The sequence below is a fragment of the Rhinolophus sinicus genome, linkage group LG04 (genome assembly GCF_036562045.2).
Source record: "Rhinolophus sinicus isolate RSC01 linkage group LG04, ASM3656204v1, whole genome shotgun sequence".
Classification (NCBI taxonomy): Eukaryota; Metazoa; Chordata; class Mammalia; order Chiroptera; family Rhinolophidae; genus Rhinolophus; species Rhinolophus sinicus.
This window is the reverse complement of record NC_133754.1, coordinates 75157802-75173396: the sequence shown is the minus strand read 5'-3', so window position 1 is coordinate 75173396 and position 15595 is coordinate 75157802. Positions and strand designations below refer to the sequence as shown.

Sequence of the window (15595 nt, the reverse complement as noted above, 5' to 3'; positions counted from 1 at the left end):
GTTCAGCACTAGGCACTTACACAGCTGAACTGGTGAAAAGTCTAAGGTGCAATGGTACCTGGAACTAAAATCCACCTCTTTTAAAGTGTACAACAGGCACCTCTGTGCCTCCCTTTGCTCCCGTGAAAAATAACGATCACCTCTTAGGATTATGGTAAGGATTACAAAATATAATGAGCGAGCTGGAAAAGGTCTCCAGATGCTGTTAAAAGTTATTTATATGTATTAAGAAAAAAACGTCAGCAACATCCCTCTCAAAGATAGGCAACAACTCCATATAGTCATCTGCTTTACAAGACACAATAATCTCATTCATTCCACAAATATTTACTGCTTGCAATAACCCATACGTTCTTTGTTCATAAATAATATCTCTAAAGTATAGAGGTAGGGTTTTTCAAACATTATTATATTCATCTGCTTGGTATTTTTTTTATTTTAAAGAAAAGATAAATTATACAAGGAACTAATATGAGAATTATCAAATTCTGAAGCAATGTGGTCTAAATTAATGAAGTTTTTTGTTGTATCTGCTAATCCATGTGACACTACAGAGAGGTGCAAATATAAATCTTGGAAGAAACTGGTTACCTTTCGCCCCTAAAACCTGAATCACACTGACAGACGGCGCCGTCCAAACTGTCAAAACATGTTCCACCATTTTTGCAGGGCTCATCTTTGCAGTATGGACTAAGCTGGCACCTGAAGAATCAGGAAAAAATATGCATAAACCTAATACTTCTGCAGATAAATATAGCAAAACAGAAAACATTAACAAATCAATGCAACTGTTTTACACACATGACTACCTTTAAAAAATTTCAATGCTATAGTTAATTATGAAAGTTAAGAAAACTATACATACCTCTGACCGGTATATAATCCTCTACATTGGCAAACAAAGTCTCCATTGTCCACAATGCATGTACCACCATAAAGGCAAGGGTTGGAGGAACACGGATTGACGCTCACCTCACAGTATGTCCCTATGTATAAGGCATTGCATTTGCAGTAATAACCTAAATTAGCAACAGGGAACAAAAAAGTCCAATCACTCAATAACTCAAAAAATAAATCTTAGTATATCGGCTTTTACTTTTAATTTCAAGGGACGATTTAGTTCTCCAAGACCTGTAAAAGCTAGTAACATTCCCATTCCCTCTGGATAAAAAGTTGTCTATATCAACAAGCCACCGCTGGTATCACCAGAACAAAGAGCTGAAGAGAGAACTCATAATTAGCTTTAATCATAATTTATGCAAAATTACTAGGTTAACCATACAGAGCAGGATAAAAGTGACCATTAGATTGACAACACTTATTACCTAACATCTCAATTTATTCACAGCTCACAAGCTTTTAAAGACTAAATGAGATAATAAATGGAAAGGCACTTTGAAAACTATAAACTACCATTTTAAGAAAGGTGATCTTCAAATATGTATAAAGGAGCAAAAAGAATGTCAGATCCTTTATTTCGTGAAGGCTGTGACCGTTAGGCATTGTGGAGACTATTTCCAACTATCCGTCTTGGGGAAGATGGTAGCACTGCACTTCCTCACCACCTCTGAAGTTGGTCATGGCTGTGATTAATGTGGCTCTTTGGGTGAGGAGCTTCAGGAGCTGGCATGTGGTTGTCAGGTTCCCTTCCTCCTGCTATGCTGACCATGGTAGCACATTTCCAAATGCCTCTCTCAGTGTCATCCCTAATGACACAATGAGGACAGCTCCGTGCTGACCCGATTTGGACACGTAATAGGAACACAACATAAACTTTTGTTCAATATTACTTAGGGGTAAGCTGGCCTACTCATGACATATAGAATGCACAGACACGTTCCAAAGAAAACAACAGGAAACCAAAGTCTTTTGAAATCCCTCAATTAAAAGCTTATTTCAATTTTTGTTCCATCCATTACACAGCATCTATTTATCAGGCAGGATGACTGTCATTTTCATAACTGTGTTCTATGACTGATAAGTGGCCAAATGTGTCCAGGATACAGAAGCCACAGAGTACTCACTATGTAGGGCTTCAAGACAGGTATGGCAACACTTCCGGAAGGGTCTGAGGCCCTGTGAAAAATCAATACTCCCATCTCTAGCTAGCAAGACTAGCAGTCCCTGTGTGCTGGGTCATTGGATAAAAGGGGCGCTCAAGAAGAACTAAGTAATGCCAATTCTAAATCCCAGCGGGTCAATATCTACGTGGTTGGAAGAAGAGTTCAGAATTAGCTGTGGCTTGCCAGTGGTTACTGGTGTGGAATGAGACATATCTGGAAATGCAATGCAAGGTGACTGCAGGAGTTCAACGGGCAGAGAAACTGTTCCCTTCGGCCTGGTTTCTGGGAAGAATTCTAAGCCCCGCTCTGCTCTCCTATAACACATACCACTCAACCCCAACACGGATACAATGTCTGACAATATTTGAATAAAAAGAGGAAAATAAAATACTTGGGCAACTCCCCCTCAAGTGCACACATATAACATTTAAAAGTGGTACCACCATGAAGCTCACCTCCAGTAGGTGACGGATTGCAAATGCCTCCATTCTGGCAAGGGTTACTTGAGCAGTCTTCTGTAGCTGTTAGTAAGCACCCAGGAGACACATCCACTGATTCTTCAATGTGGGCATAGCTTCTGGGTTTGTTATTTAAAGGGAGCTCCTGCCCATTCAAATAAATGGAGTCCATACAACCCCTGAAACCATTACCAACTTGGGGACTTCTTCCATGCCTTGTGCCTTGCTGACGGATGTGGCCACCGAAAAACACATGGTTATCCAGGTTTAGGGTTTTCAGAGTCCCTGGCGCTGTGCCTGATGCAGTATGGACTTGATCTAGAACCAATCTAGCATAGTTGCCATTCACTTCAAGGGACACTGCGTGCCACAGCCCATCATTGACTTGAATGCTTTGAACAGAGACAATTCCAGGGCCACTTCCACAATCAAATTTGTATTGTAGTCTTCCATTATGAATCTACGACAAAAACAGTTACTGTTCACATTGCTCTCATAAAATCTTCAGTTATAGTCTCCGATAAAAATCTAAAGGAGAGGTATGTGTGTATGGCAATTGAAGGCAGAAAGTCAGTAAGGCCTTGTGTTTAAGCACTACAGAATACACACTTCTTTATTCATTGTACAAATAATAAAAATTGACCTCTTAGGGATATAAAGTTCAAGTGCCAACTGCACATCAAAAAAAGCATCATGGAAGTGACTAATAATGAACTGTTAACTGAACAACAACCCAAACTAGCACTGTGTAATATCCAAAATCAAAACTCAATTGTGTTTAAAAAAATTAAAAGGTAGGTGAGATAATTATCACTTCAATCATATGCAGGATCTCTATACAAAACTAGTACGACATAATATCACGTAGAGTTTGAATGTTAACTGTCACGTGTAAACAACTGTAAAAAACAGGAATAAATTTCTAAGTTACTGCAGAGCAGAAAGAGCTTTTCACCCCACAGTCTAAAACTTGTGTATCAATGAAATATTCAAATGTGGAATTCAACCATTTTGCTTCCTTTATTTTCTTCAAAAATGGACAATCTGAACATAAAATGGAATTTGTATTTTTCAAGCCTCCCGTAATCTGTGGTATAAAAACATACCTCCAAGATGCTGTAGTCAGTTCCCCGAGCATACATTACAACTGCATGAGCAGAATACGTTCTGAGCCTCATGGTCAATTTCATCTCTAACTTGTTTTCATTTTCCTTTAGACGATATTTCACAAAGCTGTTTCCAGTAAATGTTACAGATGAACTCCCTGTGAATCACAAAGAGGAAAAAATAAATCAGAACCAATTTTAAGCATATCTTTAAAAGTGTGATTGCATCCTCTCCAGAGACTGACACAAGTTTTTACTTAAGATTAGAACAAAAAATTCAATTCAATGGGAAATGTCTATTTGCTTAATAAACAGTATAGCATAACTGGACCTCCTTTTGGAAGGTAATAAATTAGACTACTGCATCACAAAGAAGTGAATTCTAAAATAATGAAAAAGCTAAGTGTAAAAATTGTTCAATATAAAATTATTAGAAAACAATTTAGGAAAATATTTATATATCCTCAAGGTGGTTTGGGAAACCTTCTCAAACTAGATATAAACAAGCCCAATTCTCCAAAAATGATGAAAATAATTATTAATCTCCAGAGATGGAAATTGTTATGTAAAATTATGCACAACTGACAAAATAAAACTTAAATTTCAAAATGACAAAAAATAACATTAAACAAAAAATCAGTGATATACAGACAGCAGAATGCAGATAATGTTTTAACTCATAATACACATGAAAATAAGAGATGGACAAATAACCCAAGTAAAGAATACAAACAGGCCAATCATAGAAGTGCTAACAGGCAAACGAAAAGACGACTTTCACAAGTAGCCAGAGAAATGCAAAGTAAAATAATTAGGTATCATTTCATGCCCATTAGACGGGAAGATTTATTTTTTAATTGAGAACCTTCAATACTGGCCAAAGAATGGGGAATGTGACTATCACACATGACTGGAAGAAATAGGAATTGGTGTTAACTTTTTGGGAAACTACCATAATGGTATATTTAAAAATTAAAAATGTAGTTAATCTTTAATGTAATAAATCCTAGTTTTAGAAATATAAGCACCTATACGTAAGTATACATATATAAGGATTCTTTTTTTATCATAAGGAAACATTTTAACAACCTGAATCTCTATACGCAAGGAAAACGTTGAATAAACAATGGTACAAGCCATACCAGAAAATTAAGAAGCATTAGGTTTACATTAGTATTAAGTTGGGAAGATGCTCATAACATACTGTCAAGGAGAGGAAACAGCAAGCGGAAGAGGACTGTATGAGATATGATAACTTTTTAGTTTCTCTTTTAAAAAAGAGAGGATGTGACAGAAAAAGGGCAATAAATCTGTACACATGGGGCTATGTGTTTATACGAGCACTAATGATATGGAAGCACATCAAACTGTTAACTCAGGGGTGAGTTATTACACAACAGGAAAGAAAACTTACTACTGTTATGCTTTATTTATCGCTGTGTTTGACTTGTTAAGATAAAGATAATTTTACTACACTTTTCAACTCCAATAAAATAAAAAATGATAAGAAACATTGAAAGGGACTTTTAAAAAAAAGCATGCTCATCAATAAACTCTCACCTGGGCACTGACCAAAGGTGCCACCTGGACACACACAGGTATAGCTCTCCTCTCTGGGATCAGTGATACATTCTGACCCCTCAGGGCATGGACTGTCTTCACATCCATGATGGGTATGTGGGCATTTTCCCTCTTTGTTTAAAAAAAGAAGAGGGGAGGAGGGAAAGCTAATTAATAGGAATGTCAAGAAAATGATCTTTAATGTGTAGCCTTCAAAGGTTGTTACTGAAATCATCCGTTACCCCCTATTTTCATATACTTATGGGTGTTACCTTTGCAGAGACACACAGCTGTTCTATGGTGGCGGGGAGTCACAAAACTCAGTCTGGCGGTGCTGTGTGTTGACATAACATTTTCATCCACAGACACCTTTTCGTCACAGAATTTCCGTGGGCAATCCAATCCTGCACAGAGCTTCTGGAACACCTCCAATATCCTAACACCAATGATTTCCTCAATATCAGACACGGAAGAATTAATCTTGTGCAAAAGCTGTTTTGTTGACACCTGGGCACTACCTGACTTCTCTACAAAAAGTAAGACATCCAAGTGGGGGTAAGGTTCAGAGGGCTGCAAGCTAACAATCTGTATGTCGTTCCTCCTCACACCCAAGATGTTCCGTAACGCTCGCTGGAAGTTGCGCCAGTAGTCACCGACAAACTCTTCCGGCGTGAGATTGGCGAAGCGGATAGCGAAAGTGTGGTTCAGCATCTCTTGGGTTACTTGTCTGACGTGCACTGTGATGTCGGCCGCCGTTGTGAATCTTCCATCTGTGACGCTGACATTGAGAAGGTACTGCCCTATATCTAGCTTTTTGTGGGCTATCAGCTTCCCCCCTGTGCTAGACACAGAGAAAAGGTTGTCCATTTGGGGATGAAGACTGTAGCTTAAAGTGTCATACACGTCTTGGTCTGTTGCATGAATCTTCCCAATGACACCGCCTGAGTATTCCTCTCCAAAAGCAGTAATGAAAATCTCCAGTGGCAAAATTGCTGGAGGATAGATGCTCTCCTCAATAACCCTGATGTCAATATAGGTCAAAGATGACAACTGAGGCTTTCCATTATCAGCCACCTAGGAGAAAAGGAAAAACAAAAACAATCACCATTATCTACGTCATTGTTTACAACTTCTTAACAAAAAACATATTAACATTGTTCAAGTTCTTAAAAAATGACCAATTATCAGATACTTAGTTCTCCACCTAAGAAGCATATCAAGAAAAATGATGTATACTGCTTTATAGCCCTTTCACTAATTCGTATTGAAGCTTAAGCTCTATCAACGTCTATCATTAAGTACCCAAATGAGTTATGAGCCCCCTGAAAGTGCAGTGGGATAAACATGAAGCCATGGGGAAAAAAGAAAAAACAGACCATATTCTATACATTTTATTTATTTTCTCATAAAATGTAAGCTGTTTCCATACAAGAAGATAACCATCAGAGCAGTTCTATGAATCCACAATAAAATCATAAAGAAAAAATTTAATACCTTAACATGCAGTAAGTAATGATCTTTCACTTTTCTCTTTATGGCAGCTGATGTCAAGAGGAACCCTTCCTGGTTAATGTCAAATGCATTATCATCATTTCCACTCACAATAGTAAAGAAGAAGGGCGGACCATTATGAGAAGAATCCTTGTCTGTTACTACTAGCTGTAGTACACTGAAACCCACAGGCTTATTTTCCTGCACAGAACAAACACACAAATACATACAACTTTCAACAAAACTGAATCTTTATGGTAAAAGACACTTGCAAGTTTTCTATAATATAAAGTATATGAAAAACAAAGCCTTATTGCTGCTCCACTTGAAAGGAAGAGAGAAGAAAAGACGTGGGGGAAAGGGTTGTGATGAGGAGGAGAGAGGGAAGAAGGGAGCAGGGGAAATGGGGGAGGAAGGACTGAAGGGGATGGGACACGCATAACACTGTGTAAGGGAAGGGGTGAGAGAGGGGGAGGAATGAAGTGGTGGTGTTTGGAGGACTGGGAGAGAGGAGGAAAGTCAAGATGGGGCAAGAGTGAGGCCAAGAAGGAAAAGCAGGGACAACCGAAGAGAAGATTGAGACCCAAGCTAATGAGAGTATCTTAAAAACCAAAGCACAAAAACAAGAGAGATAAAAGCTTGGTGGCATCTTGAAAATGCTCATCTTTTAGTATTGATGGAGAGCCCTCTAATTTTGCACTCTTCTCATTTTTCTAAAACACAGTCTTTGGAAAACACATTTCAAACGAACAGCTGAAGCCATTGAACGAGCTCCTTTCAACAGGGCTGCATTCTATGAACCCCTCAGCACCCCAAGATTACCTGGATAATTACACTGTAGTTTCCCTTGGAGAAGACGGGAGCGTTGTCGTTGACATCAGACACATCGATGTTCACCGTAGTTGTGTTGACTCTGGGTGGACTGCCGTTATCAGACGCCTGAACCGTAAGCGTGTAACCTGAAATCTTTTTGGGGACAAGACAAAGAGATGGCATATCCATTTTCACAAAGCCGAAGAACAGGGTCTAATCAGAAGTATACTCCTGACAACCTGGAATGGAAGCTCTGAAAACCTGTCATCATTTGCTGTGTCCTGTATGTGGGCAATTCCCTAACATACAGCTCTACTAACAGAAATTAAGACGGAAAAGTAATGCAAATGATGAGAAGAAAATGTTAACCTTATCTCAGAGCCTGTTACTTTAGTAACTGGGAAGGCAACCTTTCCTATAGCCCAAATGTTCCTTTCAGACAGAGGCAGACAGGCGTGAAGCTGTTTCCCACCCTGAGCGCTTACTGATTTCCAACATTTCAGGACACTCTAGACCACCTTCTCACAATAATTTTACACTTGGATTGTAGTCAACTGTCTAAATCTCCCAAGATTATCTCTTCATGACTTCCTACAAAAAAAAATGGAGTCAAGTAAGGTAGTTTCTTTTCCAGGACAGTTCCCTGTTAAGGTCACTCTTCCAGAATGTGTGGGGGAAGCAATGAGAATGCTGGCTAAATCCCAGAATATGTTCTGAAGAATATTAGTCTGACAATATGTTCCTCCCAAAACGGGTTCTGACGATGAGCTGGTTTGGGAAACAACACAGGCCATCTCCTCTGCTACCTCACAATGGACATTTGTATATTAAAGGACCTAAGAAGCTCTTCAGTGAAAAGTACTAAATTTTGCTCTGCCCAGCAGTACTACAATCCTATACCTAAGAGTCGTGCTTCCTAAACTCTCGGAAAGCCCCTGCTCAAAAATAACAGGTCAGAAAAGGCATCAAAGAATTGAGACCTGAATGAGATATTTCATCACCATTGCCCCCAATTCCTCTAATCTTAGATTTAACCCATTATTCCTCTAAAACTATTCTTTATTATCATCAATGTCTTCTAGTTTCCTAAACCAAGGCTTCCTTCATTTCTCCTTCACTTTTTCACTTCTCTGAGGCAGATTCCTTCCTGTCTGTGTGAAGGAATGAGCGGGTGGCTGGACAAATGGATAGATTAGATGGATGGATGGATGTTCAGTTCCGCCTGGCTTGCCTTTCCTTTGTTCCCATTTATCTCAACACCTCAGATCACTTCTGTATCTCCAGAGGCATGTGCCATATCTGCATTTCCAGCTTTCAAGTTTCAAGTTTGACTAAAACCTCCAAATACAGTCTGAATAAGTTTACCCTAATATGTCATTTTCCTCTAAAAATCAGTGTATCAAAAACCACATTCAACAACTTCTCCTGGAGCCAAGTTTATATATACCCTCATGACCTCCCTGCTTTTCTTCCAGGGCACGACCCAGTCCCAACAAGACTGTAAAAAATGGAGTCATCTGACACCACTGCGTTCTATGAAGCGCCACGTCTAAGCTGTGTGGATTCTAATTTTCCCCTTACGAAGTTTCTGCATTTGTCTTTTCACTCCGTTGTCACTGCTCCTTTCCCATTTAGGCTCTGGCTGCCTTACCACTGACTGTCACTGGTCTTCCTGCCTCCCTGGTCTCCCGCTACTCTAAACAACACCTGGACCTATGTACAGCTCATTTTCAAATTATGTCTCCTGGTAACGTCACACCTGGGCTCACGAATACTCAGTCACTCCCTCAAGTCCGCAGCATCAAGTCTGAATCTCTGTTCCTGGTTTTGTATGTGGCCCATAATATGTTCCTATAACACCTTTCTATCTTACCTCCCCACTTCTTTGTAAGATTACTCCAATATAACTGAATAAAATCACCTAAATATTTATAACCCAGGTCTTCCTTTCTCCATGCCTCTGCTAAAGTAATTCCTCACAGGGAATTCCCTTCTTTCAACACCTATGGTTTTCAAAATATTTGCTATTATTTAAAATCCAGCTTCTAGTTCCATGAAGTGTCTCAAAACACTGGAGTCAACAGTAATTTCTTCTTGACTACAAACTTTTATTATCCAAACTTCCTATTAGTATGAAACACATCTGTTACGTTTTTGAGAATGTAATACTATAATTGCTTTTCAAGTATTTATGTCTTGCTTCCCAGTTCCGGTTCTTCCCTTCTGGTCTTTCCCATCATGTCCAGCAAATATGAATACAAGGCACTTCTACTTGTTATTTGGTAATTTGTAAACAATTTAAGCCAAGCTTTTTCACTTACTGTTTCCCGATCTAGAAGTTTGGTCACTTTCACTTCTCCCCTGGAAGGATCAATTGTAAATGGATTTCCTTGATTGCCATCTATAATTGAATAGTGGATGTGGCTGTTGGAAGGTCCATCAGCATCATCAGCCATAACCTAGAAAATATCAGGCTCTTGTTTAGGACACAGCTAAGGAAGGGACAGAAGTCTTTAAGTCTTGAATTTCTGGTATCATAGCTAGCTGCTAGATGACAATTACTTATAATGGAGTCAGTAACTGACTAGAATAACGAAAGACACTTCCTTATCTTCAAATTATTTTCAAGTAAGTCTACTACCAAAACAGGATCAATCTTAAAAAAAAAAAAAAAAATTTAAAAACAAAAGAACGAAACAAAAAAAACTCTTGCAGAGACCCAGAAAAAGAAAAAAATACACACTGTAATGACAGACTGCTCAAGAATGGCATCTTCACTGATCACTGCCGTGTAAGTGCTCTGGCTGAACACCGGGGTGTTATCATTGATATCTGTTACATTCACGTTCACAGTTGCAACATCACTTAATGAAGGTGTGCCTCCATCAGTGGCTTCCACAGTCAGGTAATATTCATGAGAGCTTTCATAATCCAGATTCTCAATCACAAATATGGCTCCTGTATGGAAAAATCAAAATCACTGCCAGCACTTTAAAATGCCACTGATTTCTCCGGGTACTATGACTGAAATAGACCCTGTCAAACAAATTAAATTTTTACTTCAAAAGTTTACTCATCATGTATGTATATTTTCTAATTTCTTAACTCAACACTTAAAAATTATGAATTTGCCCATCCCCGGGTCCTTATTTTCCTGATACTCTTTGTGATATTTAAATTGCTTTCCCAATCAATACTACCCACATCCCTGCTATAAAATTATTCTATTTCTCATTTCTTCTAAACCATAGTTGAATACAGACTTCATTCTAATTTCATAAAATGAAAAGAAAGTAAAAATTCTCTTCTTTGGCTTTTAGTTTCCTTTTCCTTCTCATACTTTTTTCTTTTACAGAAATGTGCATCCTTTTTTTAAATCTCTAGAATAACTCTTTACATCCTATCATTATAAAAAAAATTCCTGTTTTAACAGCTCCTTAAACATCTTTCCTTTTCACTTCCTTATTGTCCATACTACTTATACAGCCCTAAAAATAAGTTTTATGGTATGTGTTAAAAATACATTTTAAAATAGCATCCGCACACACCTACTGTTCATCTGAAATAGTCACATACAATTAAATGCAGTTTGAATGGAGTGACTTTTTACAATGCTCTAAGACTTACAGCTATTTTAGACCACAGGTTAACAAGACTACAGAAGTATTTATGCAGCAAGAGTCTAAGCTCCTATGACTTTTAACCTTGATAGCAGTGTGACTCAAAGTACTATGACTGTTATATATAACCATAACTAGTATAATAAAGAAGTCAACCTTACGAAGTATCAGATGCCCCATTGAAACTAAGATCAAAGAGGTCGAAACTACTGTTTCACTTGGGGAAGCTACTTCACATGAGTTCTAAATAACAGGAGGTAAAAAGGAGCCATTATGCAAGATCCTGTACTATCTTCCACTGTTTATCTTTACTAATTTACTATATCTTATATCTTTACTAAGTTACTGGAGTGTGACACTTTAATTTTCTATTTAAAGTTAATTTGCTTATAGTTAGATATATCAGAGATGTATTTTATGTAGCACTATAGTTTCAAGTCTTCAAAACCACTTTGAATCCTACCTAAAATAACGTCACAAAGAAAACTTGATGTTTATCTTTTTAGAGTATCTACTAACAATTTATGATCTGTCACTTTATATCAGGTCAAGTGCCGGGCAATCTAACCTTTTTGGCAGAATAAAGGGCTTCCTTTCATTTACATGGTAGGTTACCTGTTTTAGAATCTATGCTGAATTTTCCATGTTCATTTCCACTTATTATTGAGTAGGTGATTTCTGCATTTGCTTCAATGTCCCGACTTGCTGCATACACTTGAAGAACTTCTGTTCCAGTAAGAATGTCCTCAGACACTGTGGCACCATATTCACGGTATTCAAACACAGGTGGGTTGTCATTTATATCCAACACTGACACAATAACAGTGCCAGTAGCTGTTAACCTCCTTGGCAAACCTTGATCTACAGCTTTCAAAGTAAGGGTGTATACTGACTGTAGTTCTCTATCCAAAGGCTTTTCTAACTGAATAATTCCAGATAATTCATGAATGGAAAACTGCCCTTCAGCAGAGTTAATCAGAGAGTAGGAGATCTTCCGATTCAATCCTGTCAAGACATGACATCATGTCAGAATGTTTTATTTCAAGGAATGTAAACAAATTATTTTTTTAAATGTAGCATACTTATAAAAAATGGAAAATGCTAACACATTATTTAAAAATTCTTATGACTATGATTTTTAAAACAGTGAGCTTTTAGATTAGCAATTTACTGAGTTTAAGTAAATGTAAATATAATTTCAGTTACCTGGCTTTTTAAGACAATGCTCTATGTGAACTTATGCTATAATACCCAGCAGATCTTTTAAAGTCTATGTATTATTTACCTTCAGTGAGAAAGATTTATTTGAAAAGTGACATTTTTGCTATTCTTCTAATTCTCCAGCATTAGTCTAACTGAAGAAGTTACTTTTACTATCTGCTATCAAAATGCCATAAAATAGATTTCCTAGAGTTTTTATTTTCTTCATAAAACATTTGACAGGTTTGTAAAACTAAAAAATATAGCATTTGCTTCTGTTACATTCTGATACTAAAATCTCTTCATGTCATGAATGGTTTATTCACAAAATACATCACTAATTAATTCAATGGGATATGAAGATCAGCTAACCTAGTCATTAACCAGAATTCTATGGCTACTATGGATACCTTACAACAGCAAGTTCACTGGATGCAATTTTGAGACTTCAAATATTCATTGAGAATGCATTCATTATTTTAAAGATTTCACTCCATTTTTTTAATGCTAAGGAATTAAATAACACAACGATAAGCTATTCAACATGCATGAGGTTAAGATAAGCTAAACAGGCTGAATCTGGGGTGTGTTTTAAAACAGAGGTTGCTAGGATGTTAGGGTACAGTTTGAAGGCCAAGCATAGTCTAGACGATACCTGCATCTCCATCGGTAGCCTGCACTCTTGTCAACAGCGTTCCAGGCTCTGTGTTTTCAAACACGGTGATGGTGTAAGGATCAGCAGAGAATTCAGGGGCATTATCATTCACATCCTCTAATGTGAGCACAACATTAGCTTGACAGAATCTTCCCCCTCCATCTGTGGCCTTGACTAGAAGGTTATAAATTGCTTGCTCCTCTCGATCAAGGGGGGCTAATGTTTTCAGTTCACCTGCAAAACAAACAAAAATAAATGGACTCACTTGAGATTTAAAATGTGAGCTGTAATAGCACATCTTATTTCTTCCTCTTTGCTCTTACAGGTACAAAATCTGACTAACAGCCTTCCTTTGGAGAACAGTTTTATCAGTGACAGAGTCAACAGCTGTGTGAATACAGTGAGTTCCAGGTCTCCTCACCCCGCCAGGTGCTAGCTCTTTAAGTCATAATGATCTCCAGGCTAGAGCCTCTTGCATTACATATAATGTTACAAAAGCAAAATAGCTACTTAATTTGCCAAATCAAAAAAAAAAATTAATTGACTCAAAATATTAGATTTATATGTTCACAATTAGTCCTTTGGTGGTGGTGGGGGGGGTGGCTTAATAGAAAATTATTACTTGACCCCAATTTTAACAAAATATAAATTATAAGAGGAAAACGATCCTAGCAATGCAAAGATGAGTAAAATACCATGAATTAATGAATATGCTAAATTATAAATTGATGACCATGCATTCATGAAAACAAGCTACATAATAAAACGGATAATGTAGAGTATTTGAAGTATATTTTAACTTCTGAGGGTTTTTTTAAAGGTGATATAAACAATTTTAAATCCTTGGTTCAAGTAGGTGATACTGTTGCTGTTACTTTTTGAAATCTCACCCCAAATTTTACACATTAAATTGCTGTGTAAATTTCTAAGCGATGCCAATTTTGTAACATCCAGTACATTTTACATGAAAACGTAATTTCATTTTTTGTGTATGATCTAAACCCACCTGCATATATGATTTTGTTGGAACACAATTAATTTTGCCCCAAACTCCATCATTACCTGTGTCTGGATTTAGTTTGAATTTTTCTGCACCTGGACCAAATAATGTGTAAGTAATTTCAGCGTTGGAACGGATATCTGCATCTGTAGCAGAGACCTGCATGATCAACTTCCCAGGAAAGGCATCTTCTGGAATTGTGTCTGAATACAAAGTCTACAAAGAGTTTAAACAATATTGTTAACAAAAGACATTGGAAGTCAACATGATTGCCAAGGGAATGACTGGAAATAAATCACTTAACTTTGGCCATAGAAAACATGGGAAATAACTAAAGCTACAATCCAAGAAGCTTTCAAAACTATTTTTCTTATAAAACAATATAAAACGAGGAGCCACATAACAATTAACAGCTCAATATTGCTGAGCGAGTCTAATCTGATATTTAACCAACAGAGTTCTGAATGTAGTGCTTTATGTCTTTGAGTTGGTTTCATATTTAGTTTAAAATCTTATGAGTAAATATAAGTAGCACTCCCTATTTACTTAAAGATTGGAGAAAACAGATGCCTGTGACATCATATCTACTAACTTCCAATACAAAAAGTTATTGTTTGCACTTGTTCTTAACACAGAACCAAATAATTACAGTTAAGAAAGAAGCAATCCTTGAGTCATGGGAGAAAACAGACTCCCCAAGGCCACATGTGAGGAGGGTAAGTGAGGATTGGGCTGGGGCTCTTCTATTACATGCTCTAACCTCTCTCTTCACATCTGACCTGTCAAACATATTAAATGGTTGTTTTCAGTTCCAACTATTTAGAAATCTATGCCATAAACCAAAAAACCATAAGACAGGTAAGATTTTATTGAATTTATTTTCTTAATCGAAGCTCAATTTTAGATGAACTACATTTAATGACTCATGAAACAAAATATTTTGCAATACCGATGATTCTAAATGATCTAGTGTCCAAATTTTATTTTCCCCAAAGATGATAGGGTATTTCATATTAAAACAATACGAAAGTTTCAAAAAACAACAAAACACATACATTTAGTTTCTATAATATGTAAATATAAAGTCCTCCATCCAGAAAATACTATCACCAAAAAGTACAAACATGGACTGGAATGAACGCCTCACCCCTCAGAAGTTCCACTTCCCCTCTTGACTGAACTACAAGTTAAGTGCCATTTCCCTGAGAACAGTTCTGTTCCTTTCCACATCTTCAGCATGTCTCATGCTTACTGGGGAGCTCTCCAACTCCTCTGGCCCCCTTTTCAAAATCACTTTCCCCTCTACCCAACCTTCCCTCAACATGCCATACTCTTCTTCCTTCCTTTGAGTCTCAACTTTCCAAATCGATTTCCTCCTTAGTGCACACTTTTTAACCTTGATCAATCAGGCATCCATCGTGATAGTGAGACTGCCACCTCCAAGCCAGTCAGACTTCAAACCGTCTGCTTCAATCTCAATCACACCTCTGCTCGCAATCCCGCCTCCTACAAATGCTCTCCTCCTTTATTCTGTTAACACCATCCTGATACCAGCATTCTCTTTCTTCCATCTCTGCTTCCTCCTCCTTTCTCCCTAGAGAGATACCTTACCTATCTCTGCTCTTTATC

General features: G+C 37.5%; 1 protein-coding gene across 9 annotated transcripts in view; it reads right to left on the bottom strand.

Moving 5' to 3' along the window:
* Window positions 1-15595, bottom strand: part of FAT1 (FAT atypical cadherin 1) — a 126734-nt gene that overhangs the window by 9999 nt on the left and 101140 nt on the right. For 8 of the 9 annotated variants that reach the window (XR_012495544.1, XM_074329766.1, XM_074329767.1 and 5 more), the window contains 13 exons: window positions 14029-14182; window positions 12967-13200; window positions 11727-12116; window positions 10235-10449; window positions 9813-9950; window positions 7501-7644; window positions 6682-6879; window positions 5460-6261; window positions 5188-5319; window positions 3628-3785; window positions 2519-2981; window positions 866-1019; window positions 592-702 (listed from right to left, as the gene is read on the bottom strand). Coding sequence is in view for 8 of the 9 variants with exons in the window: in XM_074329766.1 (XP_074185867.1) it covers window positions 592-702; window positions 866-1019; window positions 2519-2981; window positions 3628-3785; window positions 5188-5319; window positions 5460-6261; window positions 6682-6879; window positions 7501-7644; window positions 9813-9950; window positions 10235-10449; window positions 11727-12116; window positions 12967-13200; window positions 14029-14182 (3293 nt within the window). In the remaining variant the exon portion in view is untranslated. The remainder of the gene's footprint in view (window positions 1-591; window positions 703-865; window positions 1020-2518; window positions 2982-3627; window positions 3786-5187; window positions 5320-5459; window positions 6262-6681; window positions 6880-7500; window positions 7645-9812; window positions 9951-10234; window positions 10450-11726; window positions 12117-12966; window positions 13201-14028; window positions 14183-15595) is intronic. The other variant, XM_074329764.1, reaches the window with a different exon arrangement.